The sequence below is a fragment of the Salmo trutta genome, chromosome 22 (genome assembly GCF_901001165.1).
Source record: "Salmo trutta chromosome 22, fSalTru1.1, whole genome shotgun sequence".
In the NCBI taxonomy this organism is placed as follows: domain Eukaryota; kingdom Metazoa; phylum Chordata; class Actinopteri; order Salmoniformes; family Salmonidae; genus Salmo; species Salmo trutta.
Window position 1 is genome coordinate 11,059,253 of NC_042978.1, and position 27,527 is coordinate 11,086,779.

Below are 27,527 nucleotides of genomic sequence, written 5' to 3' on the forward strand. Positions count from 1 at the left end.
TGAGTTACCGCTGCTCTGATATCCAATAGTTCTTCCCAGCTGTATGTAATAACACATAACATTTTCTGGGCTAGCAATGTAAGAAATAATACATAAAAAAACAAAATACTGCAAAGTTTCCTAAGAACTAAAAGCGAGGCAGCCCTCTTTGTCGGTAGCATTTTTAGATATCGGGCAGATGGCAGACGGGTGGGCGAGCGGATTGCTGATGTCAACGTTGTCATCAGAGTGCCCCATGGTGGCGATGGGGTTATGGTATGGGCAGGCATAAGCTACAGACAAGGAACACAATTGCATGTTATCAATAGCAATTTGAATGCACAGAGATACCGTGACGAGATCCTGAGGCCCGTTCTCGTGCCATTCATCTGCCGCCATCACCTTATGTTTCAACATGATAATGTATGGCCCCATGTGGCAAGGATCTGCACACAATTCCTGGAAGCTGAAAATGTCCCAGTTCTTCCATGGCCTGCATACTCAACAGACATGTCACCCATTGAGCAAGCTTAGGATGCTCTGGATCGACATACTGACTGTTTTTCCGAAGAAAAAAAAAGATATGTGACAAACAGATGCATATCTGTATTATTTCAATTGACTGATTTCCTTATATGAACTGGAACTCAGTGAAATCTTTGAAATTGTTGCATGATGCGTTTATATTTTTGTGTATAAATAACAAATAACAAAACACTGGCAGCTAAAAATACAGTTGCTCATCTGAGAGAAAAGACACTTCGATCTCTTGCTACTTGGTAGGAAACAACTGAAAGGAAAAGGACCCCTTGAATGTCTTGCTTCTGAAAAAGTCTCTTCCTTCAACGTTTGTGCATCTAGATTACTCTTCATACACCCATGTGCCTATAATATTCTTTCTTTGAAACATATACAAATATAAGAAGTGTATGTTTGGGTTGGGGGATGGGTGCCTATCATACTTGCAAAAGATATGAACTAGCATTAAAGTAACACCCATGCGCATGTTGTCATAGACTGAGTTTTAATTACTTCTGTTGAAAACAACCAGCAATAACCATTACATTTAGTCAGTATATTAATTTCATGAAAAATATGTAATTTATTTCATAACAGCTTGTTATCATTAAAATAGATACAAATATCAATATGGACAATACCATACAGACCAAAAAAACATTTCCTTTAATTAATGAAGCTGGGCATCTGAAAAGGACTTCAGTCCTTAGTCGTGCAGACCATTGCAATATCTATAGTTTCTTAGAACAACTAAACAAACAAATTGCTTCCTGGCTCACTCTTCCACCCACAGTGATTGGTGACCATATACACTACACGGCCAAGTGTATGTGGAAACCCCTTCAAATTAGTGGATTCGGCTATTTCAGCCACACCCGTTGCTGACAGGTGTATAAAATCGAGCACACAGCCATGCAATCTCCAAAGATAAACATTGGCAGTAGAATGGCCCGTACTGAAGAGCTCACTGTCTTTCAACGTGGCACCGTCACAGGATGCCACCTTTCCAACAAGTCAGCTCATCAGATTTCTGCTGCTGCCCCGTTCAACTCTAAGTGCTGGTATTGTGAAGTGTAAACATCTAGGAGCAACAACGGCTCAGTCGCGAAGTGGTAGGCCACACAAGCTCACAGAACGAGACTGCACTACAGCATACAATGACATTCTAGACAATTCTGTGCTACCAACTTTGAGAAAGGCCTTTCCTGTTTCAGCATGACAATGCCCCCGTGCACAAAGCGAGGTCCATAGAGAAATTGTTTGTTGAGATCGGTGTGGAAGAAATTGGCTGGCCTGCACAGAGCCCTGACCTCAACTCCACCGAACACCTTTGGGATGAATTGAAACGCCAACTGCGAGCCAGGCCTAATCGCCCAACATCAGTGCCCGACCTCACCAATGCTCATGGCTGAATGGAAGCAAGTCCCTGCAGTAATGTTCCAACATCTAGTGGAAAGCCTTCCCAGAAGAGTGGAGACTGTTATAGCAGCAAAGGGGGGACCAACTTCATATTAATGCCCATGATTTTGGAATGAGATGTTCGAAAAACAGGTGTCCACATACTTTTGGCCATGTATCCTGCCTGTTTGGCCCTGTCCGGGGGTATCATCGGATGGGGCCACAGTGTCTTCTGATCCCTCCTGTCTCAGCCTCCAGTATTTATGCTGCAGTAGTTTATGTGTCGGGGGGCTAGGGTCAGTCTGTTACATCTGGAGTATTCTCTTGTCTTATTCGGTGTCCTGTGTGAATGTAAATATGCTCTCTCTAATTCTCTCTTTCTTTCTTTCTTTCTCTCGGAGGACCTGAGCCCTAGGACCATGCCTCAGGACTACCTGGCATGATGACTCCTTGCTGTCCCCAGTCCACCTGGCCATGCTGCTGCTCCAGTTTCAACTGTTCTGCCTGCGGCTACGGAACCCTGACCTGTTCACCGGACGTGCTTGTTGCACCCTCGACAACTACTATGATTATTATTATTTGACCATGCTGGTCATTTACGAACATTTTAACATCTTGACCATGTTCTGTTATAATATCCACCCGGCACAGCCAGAAGAGGACTGGCCACCCCTCATAGCCTGGTTCCTCTCTAGGTTTCTTCCTAGGTTTTTGGCCTTTCTCAGGAGTTTTTCCTAGGGAGTTTTTCCCAGCCACCGTGCTTCTTTCACATGCATTGCTTGCTGTTTGGGGTTTTAGGCTGGGTTTCTGTACAGCACTTTGAGATTTCAGCTGATGTACGAAGGGCTATATAAATAAATTTGATTTGATTTGATTTGATTTGATGTAGTGTGTGTAGTACAATAACTAGGATTAAACTTAAGTACTTTCAGTATTAGCCTCTATACATTGCTTATTACAAGCATAGCTGCCCATTGCAGGCAAAATTACGTTTTTCCACATTTTTATATCATATCGTACAGCTGATGAATCGAACGCTGTAAAAGTATGCCAACCTTTGATCAGAGTTATTTCCTGATCGGTGGCGATCGGTGCCTTTTAAGATGAGGGAGGATTATATACTGCTCAAAAAAATAAAGGGAACACTTAAACAACACATCCTAGATCTGAATGAAATAAATAATCTTATTAAATACGTTTTTCTTTACATAGTTGAATGTGCTGACAACAAAATCCCACAAAAATAATCAATGGAAATCCAATTTATCAACCCATGGAGGTCTGGATTTGGAGTCCCACTCAAAATTAAAGTGGAAAACCACACTACAGGCTGATCCAACTTTGATGTAATGTCCTTAAAACAGTCAAAATGAGGCTCAGTAGTGTGTGTGGCCTCCATGTGCCTGTATGACCTCCCTACAACGCCTGGGCATGCTCCTGATGAGGTGGCGGATGGTCTCCTGAGGGATCTCCTCCCAGACCAGGACTAAAGCATCCGCCAACTCCTGGACAGTCTGTGGTGCAACGTGGCGTTGGTGGATGGAGCGAGACATGATGTCCCAGATGTGCTCAATTGGATTCAGGTCTGGGGAACGGGCAGGCCAGTCCATAGCATCAATGCCTTCCTCTTGCAGGAACTGCTGACACACTCCAGCCACATGAGGTCTAGCATTGTCTTCCATTAGGAGGAACCCAGGGCCAACCGCACCAGCATATGGTCTCACAAGGAGTCTGAGGATCTCATCTCGGTACCTAATGACAGTCAGGCTACCTCTGGCGAGCACATGGAGGGCTGTGCGGCCCCCCCAAAAAATGCCACCCCACACCATGACTGACCCACCGCCAAACCGGTCATGCTGGAGGATGTTGCAGGCAGCAGAACGTTCTCCACGGCGTCTCCAGACTCTGTCACGTCTGTCACGTGCTCAGTGTGAACCTGCTTTTATCTGTGAAGATCACAGGGCGCCAATCTTGGTGTTCTCTGGCAAATGCCAAACGTCCTGCACGGTGTTGGGCTGTAAGCACAACCCCCACCTGTGGACGTCGGGCCCTCATACCACCCTCATGGAGTCTGTTTCTGACCGTTTGAGCAGACACATGCACATTTGTGGCCTGCTGGAGGTCATTTTGCAGGGCTCTGGCAGTGCTCCTCCTGCTCCTCCTTGCACAAAGGCGGAGGTAGCGGTCCTGCTGCTGGGTTGTTGCCCTCCTACGACCTCCTCCACGTCTCCTGATGTACTGGCCTGTCTCCTGGTAGCGCCTCCATGCTCTGGACACTACGCTGACAGACACAGCAAACCTTCTTGCCACAGCTCGCATTGATGTGCCATCCTGGATGAGCTGCACTACCTGAGCCACTTGTGTGGGTTGAAGACTCCGTCTTATGCTACCACTAGAGTGAAAGCACCGCCAGCATTCAAAAGTGACCAAAACATCAGCCAGGAAGCATAGGAACTGAGAAGTGGTCTGTGGTCCCCACCTACAGAACCACTCCTTTATTGGGGGTGTCTTGCTAATTGCCTATAATTTCCACCTGTTGTCTATTCCATTTGCACAACAGCATGTGACATTTATTGTCAATCAGTGTTGCTTCCTAAGTGGACAGTTTGATTTCACAGAAGTGTGATTGACTTGGAGTTACATTGTGTTGTTTAAGTGTTCCCTTTATTTCTTTGAGCAGTGTATTATTTTTAATGAGCATGGCCATATTTCTATTACAGCATATTGGATGACTGTCATTCATATTCCATTCATCCAGCTCAATGTAACATCGATAGGTTTAGGCTACAACATGATACTAAAATGTTTCCTGTACCCATCATGAGGTTGCTACAACCTAGCCAATGAATGAAAGTGTACAATGTAGGTGCAAATGTTGAGAGAATTTTGAGTAATCAAGGTGATCGTGTTACGCTCAATACCACCTTGCACACTCTTGCCTGCATCTAGCTAATCTAGGGTGTAATCATTAGTCCAACAGTTGCAAACAAGAGTTTATATTTGACAAATTCAGGTATGTTTATCCCCATTTCATTGTTTGCTTCCATTTAAGAAATGTTTTCCAACAGAATCGTCGGAATGAAAACACACCAGATCACACGCAAACAGTTCACTTTCATAGCAGCCACAAAAACAGCATGCTCACTTTGCTTGTTTTATATATAATTCCTTCTCGCAACTATCTATGCACTCTCCTCCTCTCACGTTTCCCCTTTGCTTGTGGACTTCGATGAACAACTCGTCAGCCCAAAAAAACTTTCCAAGCCAAACCTTCATATCATGACCGCTAACCGCTACACACAGCCTACATCGTTGTCACGTCATAGTCAACTAGAACTACTAGAACTAACGTGTTAGTAAACCTGGTACAATCATGCAGTACAGTGTACAGTCAGAAATTAGTTTAGCAGTTATACCGGTGGGCCCCAGTGGCAATAAATTAATCAAACCAAAAGCTTACCTTGACTTGTGTTGGATAGCCATAGCCAGCTAGCTAACATAGCATCCCTCTCGGTTTGAGCCGGGTGTTTGAGTAGGCTAAACTAGTTAGCTGCATTTGCTAGCTAAGTGAAAGTTTAAACACAATAATACAATCAAAGCTCTCTGTCTCACAATTTTTTATTAATTTTGGAAGAAATTAATGTTCAAAACGGTTTTCTTTTTCTCTCTCTGAGTCAACTACTCACCACATTGTTTGCACTGCAGTGCTAGCTAGCTGTAGTTTATGCTTTCAGTACTAGATTCATTCTCTGATTGGGTGGACAATATGTCAGTTCATGCTGCAAGAGCTCTGATAGGTTGGAGGACGTCCTCTGGAAGTTGTCATAATTACTGTTTAAGTCTACGGAAGGGAGTGAGAATCATGAACCTCCTACATTTTGTATTGAAGTCAATGTACCCAGAGGAGGACAGAAGCTAGCTGTCCTCCAGCTACATTTTACATACATTTACATTTTAGTCATTTAGCAGACGCTCTTATCCAGAGCGACTTACAGTAGTGAATGCATACATTTCATACATTGTTTTTCCCGTACTGGTCCCCCGTGGGAATCGAACCCACAACCCTGGCGTTGCAAACACCATGCTCTACCAACTGAGCCACACGGGACCGCTACACCATGGTGCTAACCTACAGAGTGCTGCTGAGGTTACTATAGACCTGAATTGTGTTTTAATAAATTATTTGTTGACATGTGAACATATTTAGTTTAGTTTTATCTTAAAAGGATAACTTTTAAAGTTTCACAATTTTTATGAAATTCATTGAGGATGGTCCTCCCCTTCCTCCTCTCAGGAGCCTCCACTGTTCCTGATAGTTGCTGTTTGAAAATACATTGAGTATACAAAAACAAGTTTGGATTTCCCTCTAGGTTGGGTTACGGCAGAGTCCAAGGGAGATGCTTTCTTCTGAGGGATGGATGGATGAATGCTCTTGACTGCAACAATATCTTGTACAAGTGTATAACAATAGTCTAGAATTTACGCTGCTCTTTCTGTGACAGACTGACCAGGTGAAAGCTATGATCCCTTATTGACGTCACTTGTTAAATATACTTGAAATCAGTGTAGATGAAGGGGGAGACAGATTAAAGAAGGATTTTAAAGCCTGGAGACAATTGAGACATGGATTATTTGTGTGTGCCATTCAGAGGGTGAATAGGCAAGACAAAATATGTATGGGGGTATGGTAGTATGTTCCAGGCGCACTGGTTTGAGTCTGTCAAGAACTGCAACGTTGCTGGGTTTTTCCACACTCAACAGTTTCCCATGTGTATCAAGAATTGTCTACCACCCAAAGGACATCCAGCCAACTTGACACAACTGTGGGAAGCATTGGAGTAAACAAGGCACAGCATCCCTGTGGAACGCTTTCAACACCTTGTAGAGTCCATGCCACAATGAATTGAGTCTGTTCTGCCGGCAAAAAAAGGTGGAATTCGATATTAGGAAGGTGTTCCTACTGTTTTGTACACTCAGGGTACAATCTATACAGGAGCTTCTAATCATCAGGTTTGCATGGGCAGGAGTTTGGGCTTTCCGTGGTAACATCACCATGCGGTAAATTGGTTAACAGACCAAAAACAAAGAGTTCCAAACCTCTCAACCAATAACAGCTCGTTTCAGTTTCCCGCTCCCAATTCAGACCACTCCCAGACAGTGCTAGCAAATTTCTTGCTCGATTTTTTTGCTAAAAAGATATTTTTGCCCATTTGAATGGAAATCTATTTCAGTAAGGTACTTAAAATTATTACCCAGAAATGATTTGATATTGATATAAAAAACGGCTGCATTGGGCCTTTAAGCTTCTTCGCTGTATGAATTGTAAATGTTAATAATCCGGTGGCCATTTTGGTTAATCGTTCAGCAGTCTTATTTATGGCTTCTACCACCAAGCCATAAAACAGACAAAAAAATTTACCAAAATGGCCACCGGATTATTTACATTTACGTGTAGTCACTTTACCTCTACCTACATGTACAAATTACCTTGACTAACCTGTACCCCCGCACATTGACTCGGTACCGGTACCCCCTGTATATAGCCTCGTTATTGTTATTTTGTTGTGTTACTTTTTACTTCAGTTTATTTGGTAAATATTTTCTTAACTCTTTCTTGAACTGCACTGTTGGTTAAGGGCTTGTAAGTAAGCATTTCACGATAAGGTCTACACATATATTCGGCACATGTGACAAAGTTTGATTTGACTGTAGGCACTATGGATGAGACTGAATGGCTCAAGAATAAATCCCACACAACGAGGTGATTTAAGGGAACATCAGTTGAGCCATTTAGCCAGCATGAATCTTGCCACGGACCCTCCAGTGATTCCGCTGACCAGACAGCCAGTCATTGTAGCTGCCAACTGAGTGGACGCCTTAGACTCGGGCTATGCTGCAGGGACAAAAGAGGGACACCAGTTCGATAACATGGCATTTCAGGGAATGCGGTGCAAAACATGCACAAGCCTGTATTACTAAGATGTTTAAAGATGTAGAACTGGCAAGATTAACAGCATTAAGCTCTGACTGGTTAGTCTTCCAGGTTAAAACCTGTTTCCTTTTTACAATTGACTAACAATTCATAAATCAGTACTCTTTGACCACTTATTTCCTTGATACCGTTTGCTATCATAATACTTATACATTTGTATAAAATGCTATGCTTTAAGGAATTTATATCAATTTATTGATTGAGGAAATTATTACAAGGCAGCAAATACAGTATGACAATATACTGGTGGCTACTTCGTACCTTGTACAGAGGCATTAAAAAATGCTCCCTCTGTATTCCCACCGTGGTGACTCACTCTACAATCGGATGCCTTTGTGGTGCTTTTGGAAGTTCTCAATGATTGAATGGCTGTTTGTAATCATGGCCTCTTTGGGTAGTATCATATCTGGGATCCTGGTCCAGACGTGTACTGCTTGGCTTTGGGGTGCATGTCCGACAAGCAGGTCAGGTTCAGCTGAACCTGTAGGAAATGGTCTGCAACGGGTAGGCCTGGATACTCGTGTTCGCTTATCCGTCTACAAAGAGCGCAAACAGGCTGTGAAAAACAACATAAGTGATATGGAAGCATATACCTGTCAAAATGCTATCATTTTAAAATGCAAATTGTAAAATGATTCATCAAAAGATGCACTGTCGTAAACAACGACCGTTAGGGATATTATTTCCAATACCATCATCAGATGAGGCATGCATACGCTTAGAGATGTTGCACCCCTGGATGTTTGCACTGATTAAAGTAGTAAGTAGTTGTACAGTTACGTTGCACCTCCAGTGTCATCTCTTCCTTGACTCGGACAACACATTCTTGGCCACACACTGGTAAACTATTGAAGCCAGCCCGAGACGGTTCCATTTTTGTGTCGGTGAAAATTCTGGGGCAAGTGATTCCCTTTTCTCTCCCACTCAATGGTAAAAGGGGGGTGGCCATCCCTGCTGCTCCCAGATGAGAAAGCACTGATGGTGACCTCAGGTGCATCTGGACACACAAGGACACTGCACCTAGTCAAGTGTAATAGGCAAATGTGACAAAATGTTGGTTTTTTTGCACTTTCATTTTCAGCTTTATTCAAATGAACACATAAGCGGATTTACAATTTGCATAAAGGCTTAGTACAACCATGGTGCATAAAAATGTATATAGAAAAATACATGAATATAAACAAAAACGAATTTGATACATAATGTTTTACAAACTATTTGTTCATTTGTTGAGCTTTCTTCTGGTTGACCTACAATTTATTGCATAATGGCACTACATAATAATACTAATAATATTAATAATAATGATTATACCTTAACAGCATCACTAACGTTTTACAAATCTGAGCAACCAATAGCGTCATTTTCAATTGAGTTGCCAGGTAAGCTTTCTAAAACACTGTAGGGTTTGTATCCTTACAGGGACCAATGTCATTGCAGTTCAGATGCTGTTCAATTTATCTCAGCCAAAAATGCCCTTCTACTGTTTTGTCTCGGCAGAAGGTGAGATATTGTATTAATTGTGATGGGCTCAACCCCAACTGTAGACCCTCTCCAAAATTCTCCCTTGAGCACGGATCTGAAAGATTTTCTAAACTCCTCGTTCTTCCACGTGTAGAGAAAAGGGTTTGTAACAAAGAGAGTGCAGAAAAACATCCATGAAGAAGTCCTTAGTGCCAATGGCACTGTGGTAAAAAGTGCTACTGATAACACCCAGAAAAGAGGCTGTGTAGTGAGTATGAATATGAAACACACTGCCAACACGTAGAACCCCAAACGTTTGTCCTTTCTGGGGAACGAATAGGGAAGGTTATTTACTATAGGAAAATGTAATATGCTGACCCTCTTCACACTGATCTGCACCCTTCGAAAGATTTTTAAATAGCAATACAGAACAACCATTGTCTGACCAATAATAGTCAACGCCAGGGTACCAGCTGCAAATGGGTCAGAGAAAATGGGCTTCCCTCCTTTGAGCAGTGATGCTGCGGAAGCCGGGAGATATGAGCATCCTTCCTGTGGGTAACGTAAAGATGTGATCCAGGGTAAAATAAATCCCAGCGCCGAAAGCCACGACGCGCTTATCATCCATTCTGTGCGTCTTTTTTGGTAGATGGACAGATAGGTCACTGGTGATTTGGTAATCAACACGTATCGGTTGACGGCGATCAGGGAATGGGAGAGAAGAGAGACAGTGATGCCGAGGAATAAGAGTGCATCTTTGAAGGCTTGGTACCCAGCCGGGAAAGGGCTTCCAGAATAAATTCCCACCGCCTCGTTCGGCATCCAAAATGCGCACACCAACAGGTCGGCTATACAGCCGTTCACAATAAACGCATTGCTAGCCGTCCGAAGTTTCTTAAATGTCACGACCAGGTAGACAACCAAAAGGTTTAAAATGGTCCCAAACAGGCACATGAGAGAATAGAGTACCGCAAGACTGATTTTGGCATTGTGTCCCACATCGCAGTCTGCCAGTTGCGCCGAGTCGTTTTGCATGTTCGAAGAATAAAATATGTTTTTCATACGAAAAAACGGTAAGTGGTCATTTTGCAATATTGTTGATGTTAGTCTGTTCTCCCTCAGTGGAAATGAGTTTCCATATTGAGGCAGCAGTCAGTTGCATTGAGCGCCTGTGGTGATGCTGCAGACACTAGATCAACAAAGACGTATGAGAAGACTGGAGCAGAGAGCAGGTTCATGATAACACCTACCCTAAACATATAGCCTACTGCATGTGGCGTGTTAATAAACATTGAATGATTTTCATGTGCTATTTCCAATAATTATGATGGAAATGCAAATAGGCCTATATCATACATTAAAGGAATACAGCATAGGCTATCCTACTAAACTTGAATAAGGAAAATCCATAATATGTGATTATATAGGAGTTGAGTCACAAAACCAATGCATCCACATAGAATGGCTGGCTGCCTGACATTTAATGAGGAGAGTCAGAGAAGCCTTTTGAACATCTAGCCAGGCTAAAACATCCATTTGTTGAAAAATAATATATTCTTAAATTTAATAAAATGGAGATTGACTGTTTTCTGTAATCCCTTTTTATTATAGGCCTAGAATATTAGTCAAATGTCTTTCCACCAACACCAAGGCTGGTTTTCAATCAGTTGCAGATTGGCCATTTCCAGAAAGCGTTTTGAAGAGTGTTTGATTTGATACAGCAGGATGTCCTGGAAGGAGGCCGAGGGGAGTTAACACTTGATTTAGAAATGGGCATAACCTGTTCAGTTGATGGCAAACCTGACTGAGAATTCATCCAGCGCACAAAAATGAGACAGACCCGAATACCTAACTCTCCCTCCATACTGGACTAACTGCTGTGCAAATCTAATGCACTTATGCAAGCAAAACATTTGAAATGCACCATTTGCCAGATTGAAACGCGGCCTATATAACAGGATGGAAATGTGAACACCACTGATTTGATAGATCATTGAAGGGTGTATACAAAGGCAAAACCCATACCAGTCAATGGCATTCCTCTTATTATCCACCATGACTGCAGCATTTCAATAGCTACAAGACACTTATATGAAAGATTATCAACATGGCCTGGATTGGAACAAACTGAAATGGGAAGGGCCCCATGCATTTGGATGTTTTAAATGATTCAACAAAGGGTTTCGAACCATACAGTAGCTCACACAAAACAACTTTGTATAAAAACACACAAATAATCATACTGCAGTGTACATTATAGGTTACACCTTACACAATCTCCAATGGCTGATTTAGAGCAAATTATGTTCTCTAAAAATAAAAACCACCAACAGTCCTATTATGTGTACCTCATACAGGTAACCCCTTGTATATAGCGTCGCTAGTGTTATTTTATTGTTGCAACTTAATTATTTTTCAATAAAAAGATATAAATGTTACTTCAGTTTATTTAGTAAATACTTTAACACTTTTCTTTCTTAACTGGATTGTTAGATAAGGGCTTGTAAGTAAGTATTTCACTGTAAGGTCTACACCTGCAGTATTCGGTGTTTGTGACAAATACAATTTGATTTGATTCCTTTACAAGGCAGTTTCACGTACACAGGAAGACTCTCTAAACATGCTGTAATGAGAAACGGAAACTGTCCAAGTCACACCCAGGAAATTATCTAAGCTCTCACTATAGTTTTCTACAAAAACAAAAATAAACAAAAACAACCACTTTATTAAGGGAGAAAAGTCGAGAGAAAACAGGAAAGAACAAGAAAAGTCAATTTCACATATTTTTTTTTGTTATAGTTATGTAATCAAAACAGGGCTGTTTGGCACCAAGCTATGAAGCTGTGAAAAACTAAACGTCATTAGCAATTCAAACACATGCAGAATTCATTACTGACTTGTCCCTTTATAGACTGTGCTCAGACACACACACAGGAGTACCAATTGGTAAAAGGACAGGCAGAAACAAAAACTATTTAAAAAAAAAAAAAAAAACCTCCGTCACTGCTGTATAAAGGGAACGTTCACCAAAAAAAATGCAATGCTTCCTTATCTTGAAATGTATCTTTATGAACCATAAGAAACTAATTGACTCTTGATTTATTTAGTAATGAAATTAAAATCATCACATGTACACATATGGCAAATATAGTTAGACTAGAAACAATGCTTCCAAAAAGTTAGTTTCTTCGTTCAATATTTTACAATTTTGTATTTGGTCATCGAAGATAACAATTGTCTCTGGCTGTTTCCAATCTCTTTCAAGATAAGAAATTCAGGTGAACTACCCTGCCTAAGCAAAGATGATACAAAGCCCTTTATTGCAATAGAAGGCTCTGTGTTGATGTGCCTAGCTAGTCATTTGAAATAAGTGCACTATTTTTAAAAAATATGCTATGTTCGGTTAGCGTTTTCAAACAAATTATTCACCTGTTTGACAGCTGAAAGGCTATACAGCTGTGAAACCAAGACAACCAGAATCAGTCAGAGCTTGTGTTCCTTCCTTCCTTAAAATACAAATGTATTCTTATCTGTCAAGATGGCAAGTTCTGAAGAGAAAAAAAGGGCAAGTACAATAAATAATTTACAGAGGCAAGAATCTTTAAAATGCGTTTTTATTTTGTTACTTCCTTTAGAAACCTGCATTAACTGTAAATGTAAAATATATACACTGAACAAAAAATATACAACGCAATATGTTAAGAATTGGTCCCATTTTCATGAGCTGAAACAAAAAGATATCAGAAATGTGCTATACGCACAAAAACTTATTTTGCTCAAGTTTTATGCACACATTTGTTTACATCCCTCTTAGTGAGCAATTCTCCTTTGCCAAGATAATCCATCCACCTGACAGGTGGAGCATATCAAGAAGCTGATGAAACAGCATGGTCATTACACAGGTGCACCTTGTGCTGGGGACACTTTAAAATATGCAGTTGTGTCACACAACACATGCCAATTGGCATGCTGACTGCAGGAATGTCCACCAGAGTCAGTGAATTGAATGTTCATTTTCTCTACCATAAGCCACCTCCAACCTCATTTTAGAGAATATGTCTGTATATCCAACCGCAGACCACGTGTAACCACGCCATCCCAGGACCTCCACATCTGGCTTCTCACCTGCGGGACCGTCTGATGAAACTGTGGGTTTGCACAACTGAAGAATTTTGGCACAAACTGTCTCAGTGAAGCTTATCTGTGTGCTTGTCATCCTCACCAGGGTCTTGACCCGACTGCAGTACAGCGTCGTAACCGACTTCAGTTGGCAAATGGTGACCTTCGATAGCCACTGGCACGCTGGAGAAGTGTGCTCTTCATGGCTGAATCGCAGTTTCAACTGTACCGGGTAGATGGAAGACAGCGTGTATGAAATCGTGGGGGTGAGCGGTTTGCTGATGTCAACATTGTGAGCAGAGTGCCACATGATGGCGGTGCGGTTATGGTATGGGCAGGCATAAGCTATGGACAATGAACACAATTACATTTTATCGATGGCAATTTGAATGCACAGACATACTGTGACGAGATACTGAGGCCCATTGTTATGCCATTCATTCGCCGCCATCACCTTATGTGTCAGCCTGATAATGCACGGCCCCATGTCGCAAGGATCTGTACACAATTCCCGGAAGCTGAAAATGTCCCAGTTCTTCCATGGCCTGCAGACTCACCAGACATGTCACCCATTGAGCATGTTTGGGATGCTCTGGATTGACATGTACAACAGCGTGTTCCAGTTCCTGCCAATATCCAGCAACTTCGCACAGCCAAGCCATTGAAGAGGAATGGAACAACATTCCACAGGCCACAACAGCCTGATCAACTCCATGCGAAAGAGATGTGTCGCGCTGCATGAGGCAAATGGTGATCATACCAGATACTGACTGTTTTTTTTCTGGTCCATGGCACTACCTATTTTTTAAAGTACAGTATCTGTGGCCAACAGATGCATATCTGTATCCCCAGTCATGTGAAATCCATAGATTAGGGCCTAATGCAATTATTTCAATTGACTGATTTCCTTAAATGAACTCAGTAAAATCTTTTAAAATGTTGCGTTTATATTTTTGCTCTGTGTACATACAGTAAGCATACTAAAATGCAAATGTGTCTACTGTATGAAAAATACTGATCTAAAGTTATAACATTTTCTTTACATACTGCTTGAAAAAATATATGCAAGTAAGAATTTTTCTGCTATTAAAATTGTACATTTCATGGAGGTAGAATACCTGCATTAAGATTCTCCCATTTTGAAACAAAATAATTTCACTGCCAGGAATGTAGAGGCCTAAAATAATAACAAAAATGATAAAATCAGTGATAAACAGACGCTTCTGTACTCATTTTCTTTTTTTTACCCAAATCAACTTCAATATTCTACTACATAAAATAAAAAAATAAGAAGCATCCAAATATATGGATCCATTGTTACAAGGTCCAACAGAAAATGTACTTAGTTGGGCCACAGTATGCCATACTCATTGGTAGAAAACCAGCTTTGATAATGACCGCTGCATTGTGCACCCAATGACATCCAGCATGACATTCTAAAGAAAGCATTTTTGGGGGAACAGTTGTGCTTTTCAGTTTTTCTTTTAGGAACCTCTACCTGCAAAGCTGAAAGGTTCTCGCCATCTACAAGCTAAACTAATTATAATACACACAAGCCAGGAAAAAACAGTTTCTGACTTGTTTTTACATTCAACACAAACACGCCACACAACATGGAAATATTTCAGTAATAGCGATGAACTTCCACTGCGTCTTAATTATAAAACAACTAACATAATTGGTTCTACAGTAGTGTGTGTGTGTGTTTAAAAATAGGCTGCCACGAATCAAGTTTCGTAATCTACAGCGAGTCAATGTGGGCCGAATAACACTGAAAATCTGCTCATTAAAATCAAACATTTTCCCTTTAAAAGAGCATGATTGCAGTGGAATCCTGTGTCTGTGGAGAGGGTTGCTGAGCTGCCTGGCATGAACAGTATACTGTAGGGACTGAGGCTTGCGTGGTGTCAGTCCAACACCACAACTCAAATTTCCTCTAGTAATGACCACGGTTTGAATCATCCGTTTAGTTCGTCATGCTAAGCATACAGTACATAGTCACAAGGCCTACACAACGCTGCTTGAAGGTATGACTTTAGTTATCATATCATGATAGCATAAATACTATCGTTGCCCCATTTATATGCAAATCTCCTGTAGGCTTGCAACAGAGGAGAACATTATTAATTAGTTCCAATTGAAAAGGGGGTACCAAAACCCACCAGTCGATTGAATTGATTTAATCAAAAACAAACAAAAAATATTTTTAGAATAGTGAAGAGACAGCATTCATTTCTTCCCTATATGTAATTCTCTTCCATTCACATCTCTTTGCTAGATCCCATCACCAGAGGACTGCACACATGATCTCTAGACAACCCCCTACACACACGGTCACCACTCAATCTCTTTCATGCACACGCGCAAACACTCGCTCACATGGGCACATATGTACATATTCTCATAGTCTATGGTACGTAGATGCTACGACTCGCACACGTGGACGTACACCCTCAGAAAACACTATCGTAAATAGGAGAGCACTTTACCCTGAGCCTGGTCCTGTAAATACTTTGTTGATAAGGAACACGGCTCGCAAAATACCGTACGCCGCCTCTCCATTAATCGCACATATTTTGATCTAGATATATTGTTAGTGAAGTAGTTACACTCAGAGACAAAAATAGAATTGTCATAAACCAAAACATGTTCTTTAACCCACTTCTAAATAAACATTTCTTTATCCAGGCAACAAAATTGTCATATTTCATGTATAAAATCCTTTCTCGTCTAAAAAAGAAAATACATTTTTTTCCCTCCCAGTACAAGTCATGTGTTGTGTATACAGTATTAGCACATAAACATATAAAAGAAAACAGATATGTGACGCAGGAAAGCCTAGAACCTACAGCCTACGTATATGGCCGGATCTCAGCTTTAAAGAAAGAGCACTCACATAGTCACAGCCTGGCCACGCCTAATTATAGCGCCAGAAACAAAAAAGAAAAGAAAAAAGCTAAGTAAACAAATTGCCCTTTGTAAGCATTATCCAAACAGTGACTGCAGTTAGGGTGGATCGAGGCCGTCTGAAGCAGACAGAAGAAGCCCAAAACTCAAAGTTCCATGAGCCCTTGGGAGTTTGTGGCTGTCGATGTGCCTGTCTCCAAAGACCACACCCATTCAGATGTCAAGGTTTATTAATTTTCCGTTCAGTATGCGGGAGAGAGTGGGGGAGATATTGAGAGAGAAAAAGGGGGTGGGAGACTCCATCCCATCCAGGTCAGAGGTCCAGTGTCAAGGTGTCTGTCCGGTCTTGGTCAATGCAGAACCACCGCTTTAGTATTGAACATATTCAGATTGAAGGGACTGCAAGAGACGGAGAGGGGAGACAAAATATGACAGTGAATCACAGTGGATTATAACACAGCCTCTGGCTCTAATGCAAATAGAAAAGCAAATCACTGCATCTAATTGTTCAAGTGTTGACGACAAAAAAAACAAAAGGGTGAAGGTTGTTATCTAACAAGCCTGTGTGAAATATTCTATTCCTAACAGGTTACACTTGAACAGTTGGTTACAAAGGTATAGAAAAGCCATTAAAATAGACATCATTTAAATGTCAAGTGCATTTTCCTGGACTAATGAATAGATTTATGGTGGACAAGACCGACAGGGTGTCTGTGTGGGCAAGAGTAGGAAGCTGCGAGGTAGAGAGCAGGAATTAGCAGGACTGGCAAACAGATGGGGATGAGATGAATTGTGCAAGAAGGGAGAGAAGGACATGGGATTCTGATAGGGTTTTGGAATTCTGATAAAGGAACAACTCCACTGGCTGGCAAAACAAGGAGACATTAATACAATATTCTCCATTCTCAACCAGCCCCTCTGCAGTGATGTAAAGTACTTAAGTAAAAATACTTCTTAAGTAGTTTTTGGGGTATCTGTACTTTACTCATTTATATTTTTGAGGACTCTTACTTCACTTCATTCCTAAAGAAAATAGTGTAGTTTTTACATACATTTTCCCTGACACCCAAAAGTATTGGTTACATTTTGAATGCTTAGCAGGACAGGAAAATGGTCTAATTCACACACTTATCAAGAGAACATCCCTGGTCATCCCTACTGCCTCTGATCTGGTGGACTCACTAAACATACATGCTTCTTTGTAAATTATGTGTGATGGAGTGTGACCCTGGCTCTCTGTACATAAAAAAAACAAAAAACATTAAAATAATAATTTACTTTACTTTTGATACTCAAGTATATTTTAGCAATTACTTTTACTTCTGATATAGTGCATTCTGAAAGTATTCAGACCCCTTGACTTTTTTGTTACATTACAGCCTTATTCTGAAACATATTTTTTTGTTAAATCCCCTTATCAATCTACACAATACCCCATAATAACAAGGCAAAAACAGGTTTTGCAAAAACATTTTGAAAATGTATATAAAAAAAGAAACTACAATATCACATTTACATAAGTGTTCAGACCCTTCACTCAGTATTTTGTTGAAGCACCTTTGACAGCGACTACAGTCTTGAGTCTTCTTGGCTATGACGCTACATGCTTGGCACACCTGTAATTGGAGAGTATCTCCCATTCTACTATGCAAATCCTCTCAAGCTCTGTCAGGTTGGATGGGGAGCATCGCGGCACAGTTATTTTCAGCTCCCTCCAGAGATGTTCAATCGGGCTCCAGGCCTTGGCTGGGCAACTCAAGGACATTCAGAGACTTGTCCCGAAGCCACTCCTGTGTTGTCTTGGCTGTGTGCTTAGGATCATTGTCCTGTTGGAAGATGAACCTTCACCCCAGTCGGAGGTCCTGAGTTCTCTGGAGCAGGTCTTCATCAAGGATCGCTCTGTACTTTGCTCCGTTCAGCTTTCCCTCGATCCTGACTAGTCTCCCAGTCACTACCGCTGAAAAACATCCCCACAGCAGAATCTTATTTCTCATGGTCAGTCCTTTAGGTGGTTTTCGGCAAACTCCAATCGAGCTGTCATGTGCCTTTTACTGAGGCGTGGCGTCCGTCTGCCCAGTCTACCATTAAGGCCTGATTGGTGGAGGGCTGCAGAGATGGTTGCCCTTCTGGAAGGTTCTCCCATCTCCACAGAGGAACTCTGGAGCTCTGTTAGAGTGACCATCGGGTTCTAGGTCACCTCCTTGACCAAGGCCCTTCTCCCCCGATTGCTCAGTTTGGCCGGGCAGCCAGCTAGATCAAAGAGTCTTGGTGGTTCCAAACTTCTTCCATTTAGGAATGATGGAGGCCACTGTGTGAACGGGAACCTTCAATGCTGCAGACATCTTTTGGTATCCTTCCCCAGATCTGTGCCTTGACACAATCATGTCGCGGAGCTCTACGGACAATTCCTTCAACCTCATGGCTTGGTTTTTGCTCTGACATGCACTATCAACTGTGGGACCTTATATAGGCAGGTGTGTGCTTTTCCAAATCATGTCCAATCAATTGAATTTACCACAGGTGGACTCCAATCAAGACGTAGAAACATCAAGGATGATCAATGGCAATAGGATGCACAAGCTCAATTTCAAGTCTCTTAGCAAAGGGTCTGAATACTTACGTAAATAAGGTATTTTTTTAATTTTAATACATTTGCAAAAATGAAAACAAACTTTTCGCATTGTCATTATGGGGTATTGTGTGTAGATTGATTAACATTTTTTATTTAATACATTTTAGAATAATGCTGTAATGTAACATTTGGAAAAAGTCAAGAGGTCTGAATACACTGTACTTAAGTATATTTAAAACCCAAATACTGACTTTTACTCAAGTAGTATTTTACTGGGTGACTGTTTTATTTGAGTCATTTTCTATTAAGGCATGTTCACTTTTACTCAAGCATGACAATTGGGTACTTTTTCCACCACTGTCATAAGCACTGTCTGTCACATCACTTGTTACCTTCTTTTCACACCGTTTGTGGGCTGGTGGTTGTGGCTGCTAGTATGGTATGTGTGTTACCATCACCTAGGAAGGGTGAGGGGTGTTTATTGGAAGATATTATTCATTAATTCATCTATCCTTTACTTATTTAGTAGGCATAGGCAAGGTGATGGGGATTGAACGTGAATTAACTTGATATCTGTGCAAGAGTAGCAGGTTTTGAGCCAGTCAATCCTAAAATGTTAAATGAATGATAACGGTGCAACAATCTAGGTTGGCTGAGAAGCAGTGGGTGAGAATTCTGGCACTGGCGTTGCTGGCGCAAGTGTGGGAAGTTCCAGGAACTAGCCTCAGATGTCAGGCTCTTGTGGTCAGGGCCTATGAAAGGCCTTCATGAGTTCATGGTAAAGGAAGGAGGAGAATTACTGGGCTCGCATCTCAGGAAATGAGTGAGCTCTATAGTATGACTGAGTCTGGCACTGGACCACAACTAACAACTGCTTTTTGGAAGGGAGGTTAGGATTTCCCTCTGGGTTGGGCTAAGACAAAACTGAGGGAGATGCTTCCTTCTGAGGGATGGATGAATGCGCTTTACTCCAATAATAGCTTCTACAAGTGGATAACAACAGTTTAGAATTTGCACGGTGTACAAAACATTAGGAACACCGTCTCTTTCCATGACAGACTGACCAGGTGAAAGCTATGATCCCTTATTGATGTCAACCATTAAAATCCACTTCAATCAATGTAGATGAAGGGGAGGAGCCTGGTTAAAGAAGGATTTTTAAGCCTGGAGACAAATCAAATGTTATTTGTCACATGCGTCGAATACAACAGGTGTAGACCATACTGTGAAATGCTTACTCACAAGCCCTTAACCAATTGAGACATGGATAGTGTATGTGTGCCATTCAGAGGGCAATGGGCAAGAAATAAGATTTAAGTGCCTTTGAATGGGGTATGGCAGCAGCTGCCAGGCCCACCGGCTTGTGTCAAGAACTGCAACGCCGCTGTGTTTTTCACACGCAACAGTTTCCTGTGTGTATCAAGAATGGTCCACCACCCAAAGGACATCCAGCCAACTTGACAACTGCGGGAAGCATTGGAGTCAACATGGGCCAGCATCCTTGTGGAACACTTTCGAGGGGGGGACACGTGGGCTGTTGAGAGAAAAAACGATGAAAAAAGGTTTGGCCACACTAAGCTTGCAGTCACACAGATCCACAGCGTAATTGCGCTCCCCTTGCGTCTATCAAACAGCAACACGCGTTAGAAGTTAGTGTCATGTTTAAAAAGTGTTGTTAGATGTCTCAGTTATTACATTTCCTTATGTTAAAGCCAGAAACCTGAAGGTACCTCATTGACATCCAGCCAATCAGAAGGAACCACATTGACATACAGCCAATCACCCAACCAGGAGGAACCATATTGACATCCAGCCATCACCCAACCAGAAGGAACCAGCCAATCACCCAACCAGGAGGAATCATATGAGGCCAGTGCACAAAAGCCCTTTGTTTATACAAAATCAACCTGGTTAGTAGTTAAAGCGCATTTCCAGTTTAGTGTTTTTTCTGTTGCGGAGCTTTATTATTTTTAAATGGTATGTGATGCTAGAATCCCCTCAATAGAGGTGAATAAGATGAAGGGATAGTTTGGGATTTTGGCAATGATTCCCTGTATCTACTTCACCAGAGTCAGATGAACTCGTGTACACCATTCTTATGTCTGTGTCCAGTATGGAGGAAGTTAGAGGTTGTTCTGCAAGCCAATGTTAACTAGCGTGTGCTAACGCTAGTTAGCAATTGCGCTAGAGTTATTTAGCAACTTCCATCAACGGCAGGCAGAGACATACAATTTTTATCCACAAGTTCTGGGGAAGTAGATAAAGGGCCTCATTGCCAAAATCCCCAAGTATCCATTGAACAGGTCAGAAAAGAACAAAGTGAATTAGCAAAATGTCTCCCCACCAATACACAATGGAAGAGGAACTTCATTGTTCATAACACTAATTAGGGTTCTGCCCAAATGTTCCAGTAAATGCTTTCAACTCTAGATGGGTGGCTGGTGGGAAATGGCCTAATAGCCGTAGTTGGTATGTATGAAGTAGGCATTTAGAGTGGAACTAGGCCATTGTAGGTCCTTATTCAGCACCATGAAGACAACAGACAAGGAATAGAGTTCAGTGGAGCCGCCAGAGAGTTAGACACACAGACAGCGGAGAAGCTACAGCAGCAGCAGGAAGAGGACGACTGGCTACGATCATAACATGACAACATCCACACAAAAAGGAAGGAAACTCGTGTTTGACGGAGAAGTGCAGAGGGGAAACACAAGAGGTCAAAAAAAGGGTCACAGTGGAAATACCAAAAAGATGCTACTGTTGGAGTTTTGTTTTTTCAGGTGGTGAGCACACACACTTACGGGGATTGAGCGACTGAGGTAGCGGCCAGAGGGTCTGCTCAGGCCGGAGTAGCCCCCTTTTTGGGATCTGTAGGGGCCATACTCCTCAGGCCCGGGCCCCAGCCTGCCTGCAGCATTGTGTGGGGCCCCCGCGAGGCCACCGTGGCTGAAGATCCCGGCGGGGGGGGAATTATACTGATTGTTGTTGGCCTCGTGGTGGTGGTAATTGGTGCCACGCGTGCCATTAGCCACGTAGCAGGAACCAGGAGCCGTCCGGCCCGATGGAGTGATGGTGACGATGGACGAGCTTGAAGAGGAGGGTGGTGATGAAGTGGGAACGAAAGGCGGCTTCTTATTGTCCTCACCGCCGTTGGCTGCATACAGGTTGCCTAGGGAGCTGGCTAGCCTGGAGTTGATGGAGGAGCTGAGATGTGTGGGGGGGTGGACAAATATATGGAGGGAAAGGTAGCAGGAGTGGGAACATGTAAATACACAGGGACACACCCCAAACAAACACTGACAAGGGGATAGCCACTGCCTTTGCTTTCACAGGCTAAGGAGAGGGCAGCTGCCTTTGGGTACATTGGCTCTGATAGGCGACTGATTAACACACAACCAGTTTATACAATCAGCTAACAGTGGAATAGGGGATTGAGTCAGACATAGACAATCTATATTGTCAACATGCAGTCTGATACAGGAGCCTGACTACCCCATGTTAGTGTAATGCACACCTTCGGCACTGCAGGCATTTTGCCAGATTCACCAGGGGGGAATCTGGAGTTCTCATTGCCATGGCTACCTACCTACACATTCACAGTTATATCACGCAGTAGAATAGAAAAAGAAACATTCACAAATCCTCCACAGAGCAAAGTAGATCCGGTACTGCTCAAGGGGGAGAGGTTGATGATGCATCTTTTCTCGGTTATGTGCATCTGCCTGTGCCGGTCCCTTGCACAGCAAAATGCGGGGGATTTAGATTCGGTCTGTTGGGAAAGCGCACTGCCTGCAACACATCAACCCTCTATGTGAATCGGTCTAGTGAGCCCCCCACACACACACACACACACACACACACACACACACACTGTTCTGCCCTGCATATCCTTCCACTGGTTCTCAGGGCATTGGGTAGTCACAGACAGGCAGAAACACAACCAGGGGACTGAGACAGCCAAGAAAGATATGACAGGACAGGAAAGAGCAGGAAAGAGGGGGAAGAGAGAAAGGTTATAGAATAAACCAATCTACAGGAGGCAAGAGAAAGGGTAAGTGGATAAATGGAGGGATGGGAGGCTACGCAGGATGAAAAGGGAAGAAAGAAAGAAGTGTTTAGATTTAAAAAAAAAAAAAAAAAGGAATAAAGGGTAAGAAGTTTCCGGGGAGGGGTGCGTAGGGGGGAGGGTGCAGGCTCACCTCTTGAGGTTGGACGCCGAGGAGGAGGAGCTGCTGCCGATTCTCTTGGCGCTGGCCGAAGCAGAGGATGATGGGACTTTGGAGGACTTGAGAGGGGAGATGGTGCCCTGAGTGCCCACTCCGAGGTTCATCCTGCTGGGAGAAAGAAAGAGAAAGATGATTTGGACGCAAATATTGTGAGGTGGAGTAACAAACTAAACAGCTGTTAACAGAAGTAACAACTTTTGCCAACATACACAATAGTTTCTTCTACTACACACATAGAAAACATGATCTTGGTCGGGCACACAAATTGGATAGTGTACACCCCTTAAAGACATTAAGGACCTACAGTGCAAATCCCATTGTTAGAAACAAACAACGTATGGGCAAGACTTTAACGACGACACCCAGTGAAAGATGTACCCAGTAACACCAGACAATGTTACAGAACGGTATCTGAAGGACTATTTATTAGGTAAGGCACTTCAACAGCACCATAGTTGAATCTTTGATATTAGTATAATATAATTGAAGTGTGAAGGGAGTGGGAACGAATGAGATAATAGGAGACAGAAAAAAAGCTGGTTCTGGTACGAGGCATCACTCCCAGCTCCTTCATAAAAGCAGTCTGTCTTTGCTGCTCGTGGTCATCTGTGAACTATCAGTCTGTACTGGGCTGAAGGACGCTCTTATTTCAGGAGAGTACAACAACTAGAGGAGATGTGCTAGCGTGAGTATCCTCTGCCTTTCAGTGACACACACACGGAGACACACACCTTTGAGTAGGTGAAAGGAAGATGGCTAAAGTAGTGGGAGGAGAGAGCTGTCGAAGAGCACTCTTCGCTCGCTCCTCTTTGAGGAACACTTATTAAGGGCTGTACTCTAGCACAAAAGAGGGAGTTCAATTTCCATCCCCTCTTTTCACAATCCAAGCCGCCTCTCCTTTCCAAATCGGTCACATACACGTGTTTAGCAGATGTTATTGCGGGTGTAGTGAAATGTTTGTGCTTCTAGTTGACAGTGCAGCAATATCTAAAAAGTAATATCTAACAATTGCACATGTACCCAATACACACAAATATAAGTAAGGAATGGTATTAAGAATATATAAATATATGGACGAGCAATGTCAAAGTGGCATAGACTAAGATACAGTAGAATAGTATAAAATACAGTATATACATAGATGAGTATCGCAAGATATGTAAACATTATTAAATTGACATTATTAAAGTGACTAGTGTTCCATTTATTAAAGTGGCCAATGAAGTCCGTGTATATAGACAGCAGCCTCTCTGTGCTAGTGATGGCTATTTAATAGTCTGACGGCCTTGAGATAGAAGCTGTTTTTCAGTACCAGCTTTGAAGCACCTTTACTGACCTCGCCTTCTGGATGATAGCGGGGTGAACAGGCAGTGGCTCGGGTGGGTGTTGTCCTTGATGATCTGGTTAGGGTAGGTTTTAATCATTCCAGTGGGTACAACATCTCCTATACACTTCCTGATAAATTCAGTTACCGTTTCAGTGAATTCGTCAATATTATTCTCGGAAGCTACCCGGAACATATCCCAGTCAAAACAATCTTGAAGCGTGGATTCCGTTTGGTCAGACCAGCGTTGAACAGTCCTTAGCACGGGTACTTCCTGTTTGAGTTTCTGACTATAGGAAGGGAGGAGCAAAATGGGGTCGTGGTCAGAATTGCCAAAAGGAGGGCGGGGGAGGGCCTTGTATACATCCCGGAAGTTGGAGTAACAATGGTCTAGTGTTTTAGCAGCGCGAGTACTCCTGTCGATAAGCTGATAGAATTTAGGCAGCCTTTTCCTCAATTTGCTTTGTTAAAATCCACAGCTACAATAAATGCAGCATCAGGCTATATGTTTTCCAGTTTGCATAAAGTCCAGTGAAGTTCCTTGAGGGCCGTCACGGTATCGGCATGTGGGAAGGTGTACACAGCCGTGACTATAATCAAAGTAAATTATTTTGGACGGTAATACGGTCGGCATTTGATTATGAGGTATTCTAGGTCGGGTGAACAAAAGGACTTGAGTTCCTGTATGTTATCACAATTACACCATGAGTCGTTAATCGTGAAACGCACATCTCCACCCTTCTTCACGGAGAGATGTTGGCGCGATGAACCGAGAATCCAGATGGCTGGACTGACTCCAATAGTATATCCCGAGAGAGCCATGTTTCCATGAAACAGAGTATGTTACAATCCCTGATGTCTCTCTGGAAAGAAACTCTTGCCCTGATCTTGTCAACTTTGTAATCCAGGGACAGAACATTAGCGAGTAATATACTTCGGAAGCGGTGGGTGGTGTGCACACCTCCTAAGTTGTGCCAGAAGACCGCTCCGAGTACCCCTTTTCCGCCGGCGTTGTTTTGGGTCGGCCTCTGGAATCAGTTCAATTGCCCTGGGTGGTGCGAACAAAGGATTCGCTTCAGGAAAGTCGTATTCTTGGTTGTGCTGGTGAGTTACCACCGCTCTGATATCCAATAGTTCTTACCAGCTGTATGTAATAACAACATTTTCTGGGCTAACAATGTAAAAAATAACAGAAATAAACTAAATACTGCAAAGTTTCCTAAGAACCAGAAGCGAGGCAGCCCCCTTTGTCGGCACCATCTTAAAAAGTTACTCGGCGTACACATCACTGACAAACTGAAATGTTCCACCCACACAGACAGTGTGGTGAAGGCGCAACAGCGCCTCTTCAACCTCAGGAGGCTGAAGAAATATGACTTATCACCTAAAACCCTGAAAAACTTTTACAGATGCACAATTGAGAGCATCCTGTCTGGCTGTATCACTGGTACGGCAACAGCACCACCCACAACCGCAGGGCTCTCCAGAGGGTGGTGCGGTCCACACAACGCATCACTAGGGGCAAACTACCTGCCCTCTAGGACACCTACAGCACCCAAAGTCACAGGAAGGCCAAAAAGATCATCAAGGACTACCTCTCTGTCCATCCAGCACTGTGCTGGATGTAGTCTAGTTCGAGCTTCAGTTGAGTTGTGCTTTACTTTGCACTGAATTGAATGACCGAGATGTTAATGCCACTTACAGTGAGGGAAAAAAGAATTTGATCCCCTGCTGATTTTGTACGTTTGCCCACTGACAAAGAAATGATCAGTCTATCATTTTAATGGTAGGTTTATTTGAACAGTGAGAGACAGAATAACAACAAAAAAATCCAGAAAAACACATGTCCAAAATGTTATAAAATTATAAGCATTTTAATGAGGGAAATAAGTATTTGACCCCCTCTCAAATCAGAAAGATTTCTGGCTCCCAGGTGTCTTTTATACAGGTAACGAGCTGAGATTCTCAGCTTGTTACCTGTATAAAAGACACCTGTCCACAGAAGCAATCAATCAGATTCCAAACTGTCCACCATGGCCAAGACCAAGGATGTCAGGGACAAGATTGTAGACCTACACAAGGCTGGAATGGGCTACAAGACCATCGCTAAGCAGCTTGGTGAGAAGGTGACAACAGTTGGTGCGATTATTCGCAAATGGAAGAAACACAAAAGAACTGTCAATCTCCCTCGGCCTGGGGCTCCATGCAAGATCTCACCTTGTGGAGTTGCAATGATCATGAGAACAGTGAGGAATCAGCCCAGAACTACACGGGAGGATCTTGTCAGTGATCTCAAGGCAGCTGGGACCATAGTCACCAATTAAACAATTGGTAACACTACGCCGTGAAGGACTGAAATCCTGCAGCGCCCGCAAGGTCCCACTGCTCAAGAAAGCACATATACATGCCCGTCTGAAGTTTGCAATTGAACATCTGAATGATTCAGAGGACAACTGGGTGAAAGTGTTGTGGTCAGATGAGACCAAAATGGAGCTCTTTGGCATCAACTCAACTCGCCGTGTTTGGAGGAGGAGGAATGCTGCCTATGACCCCATGAACACCATCCCCATTGTCAAACATGGAGGTGGAAACATTATGCTTTGGGGGTGTTTTTCTGCTAAGGGGACAGGACAACTTCACCGCATCAAAGGGACGATGGACGGGGCCATGTACCGTCAAATCTTGGGTGAGAACATCCTTCCCTCAGCCAGGGCATTGAAAATGGGTTGTGGATGGGTATTCCAGCATGACAATGACCCAAAACACACGGCCAAGGCAACAAAGGAGTGGCTCAAGAAGAAGCACATTAAGGTCCTGGAGTGGCCTATCCAGTCTCCAGACCTTAATCCCATAGAAAATCTGTGGAGGGAGCTGAAGGTTTGAGTTGCCAAACGTCAGCCTCGAAACCTTAATGACTTGGAGAAGATCTGCAAAGAGGAGTGGGACAAAATCCCTCCTGAGATGTGTGCAAACCTGGTGGCCAACTACAAGAAACATCTGACCTCTGTGATTGCCAACAAGGGTTTTGCT

The 27,527-nt window shown here is 42.7% G+C and overlaps 2 protein-coding genes across 5 annotated transcripts in view; both read right to left on the reverse strand.

Moving 5' to 3' along the window:
- Nucleotides 1-8,946: 8,946 nt before the first annotated feature.
- On the reverse strand, nucleotides 8,947-10,602 carry gpr88 (G protein-coupled receptor 88). The gene has a single exon (XM_029706563.1). It carries the CDS (start codon nucleotides 10,412-10,414, stop codon nucleotides 9,341-9,343), a length of 1,074 nt encoding a protein of 357 aa, XP_029562423.1. The 5' UTR covers nucleotides 10,415-10,602; the 3' UTR covers nucleotides 8,947-9,340.
- A 5,105-nt stretch (nucleotides 10,603-15,707) lies between these two features.
- cdc14ab (cell division cycle 14Ab) overlaps nucleotides 15,708-27,527 on the reverse strand; it is a 53,978-nt gene continuing 42,158 nt past the window's right edge. The window contains exons 14-16 of one of the 4 annotated variants that reach the window (XM_029706565.1): nucleotides 23,147-23,278; nucleotides 21,749-22,151; nucleotides 16,613-16,777 (exon numbers count right to left, since the gene is read on the reverse strand). In XM_029706565.1, coding sequence (XP_029562425.1) covers nucleotides 16,748-16,777; nucleotides 21,749-22,151; nucleotides 23,147-23,278 — 565 coding nt within the window. In that variant the 3' untranslated portion in view covers nucleotides 16,613-16,747. Of the gene's footprint in view, nucleotides 16,778-21,748; nucleotides 22,152-22,653; nucleotides 23,027-23,146; nucleotides 23,282-27,527 lie in introns of those variants that run through there. The other 3 variants (XM_029706564.1, XM_029706566.1, XM_029706567.1) reach the window with 3 other exon arrangements.

Coding starts and splice junctions, on each gene's coding strand:
- gpr88 (XM_029706563.1), bottom strand. CDS start 10,414: ATGAAAAACATATTTTATTCTTCGAACATGCAAAACGACTCGGCGCAA.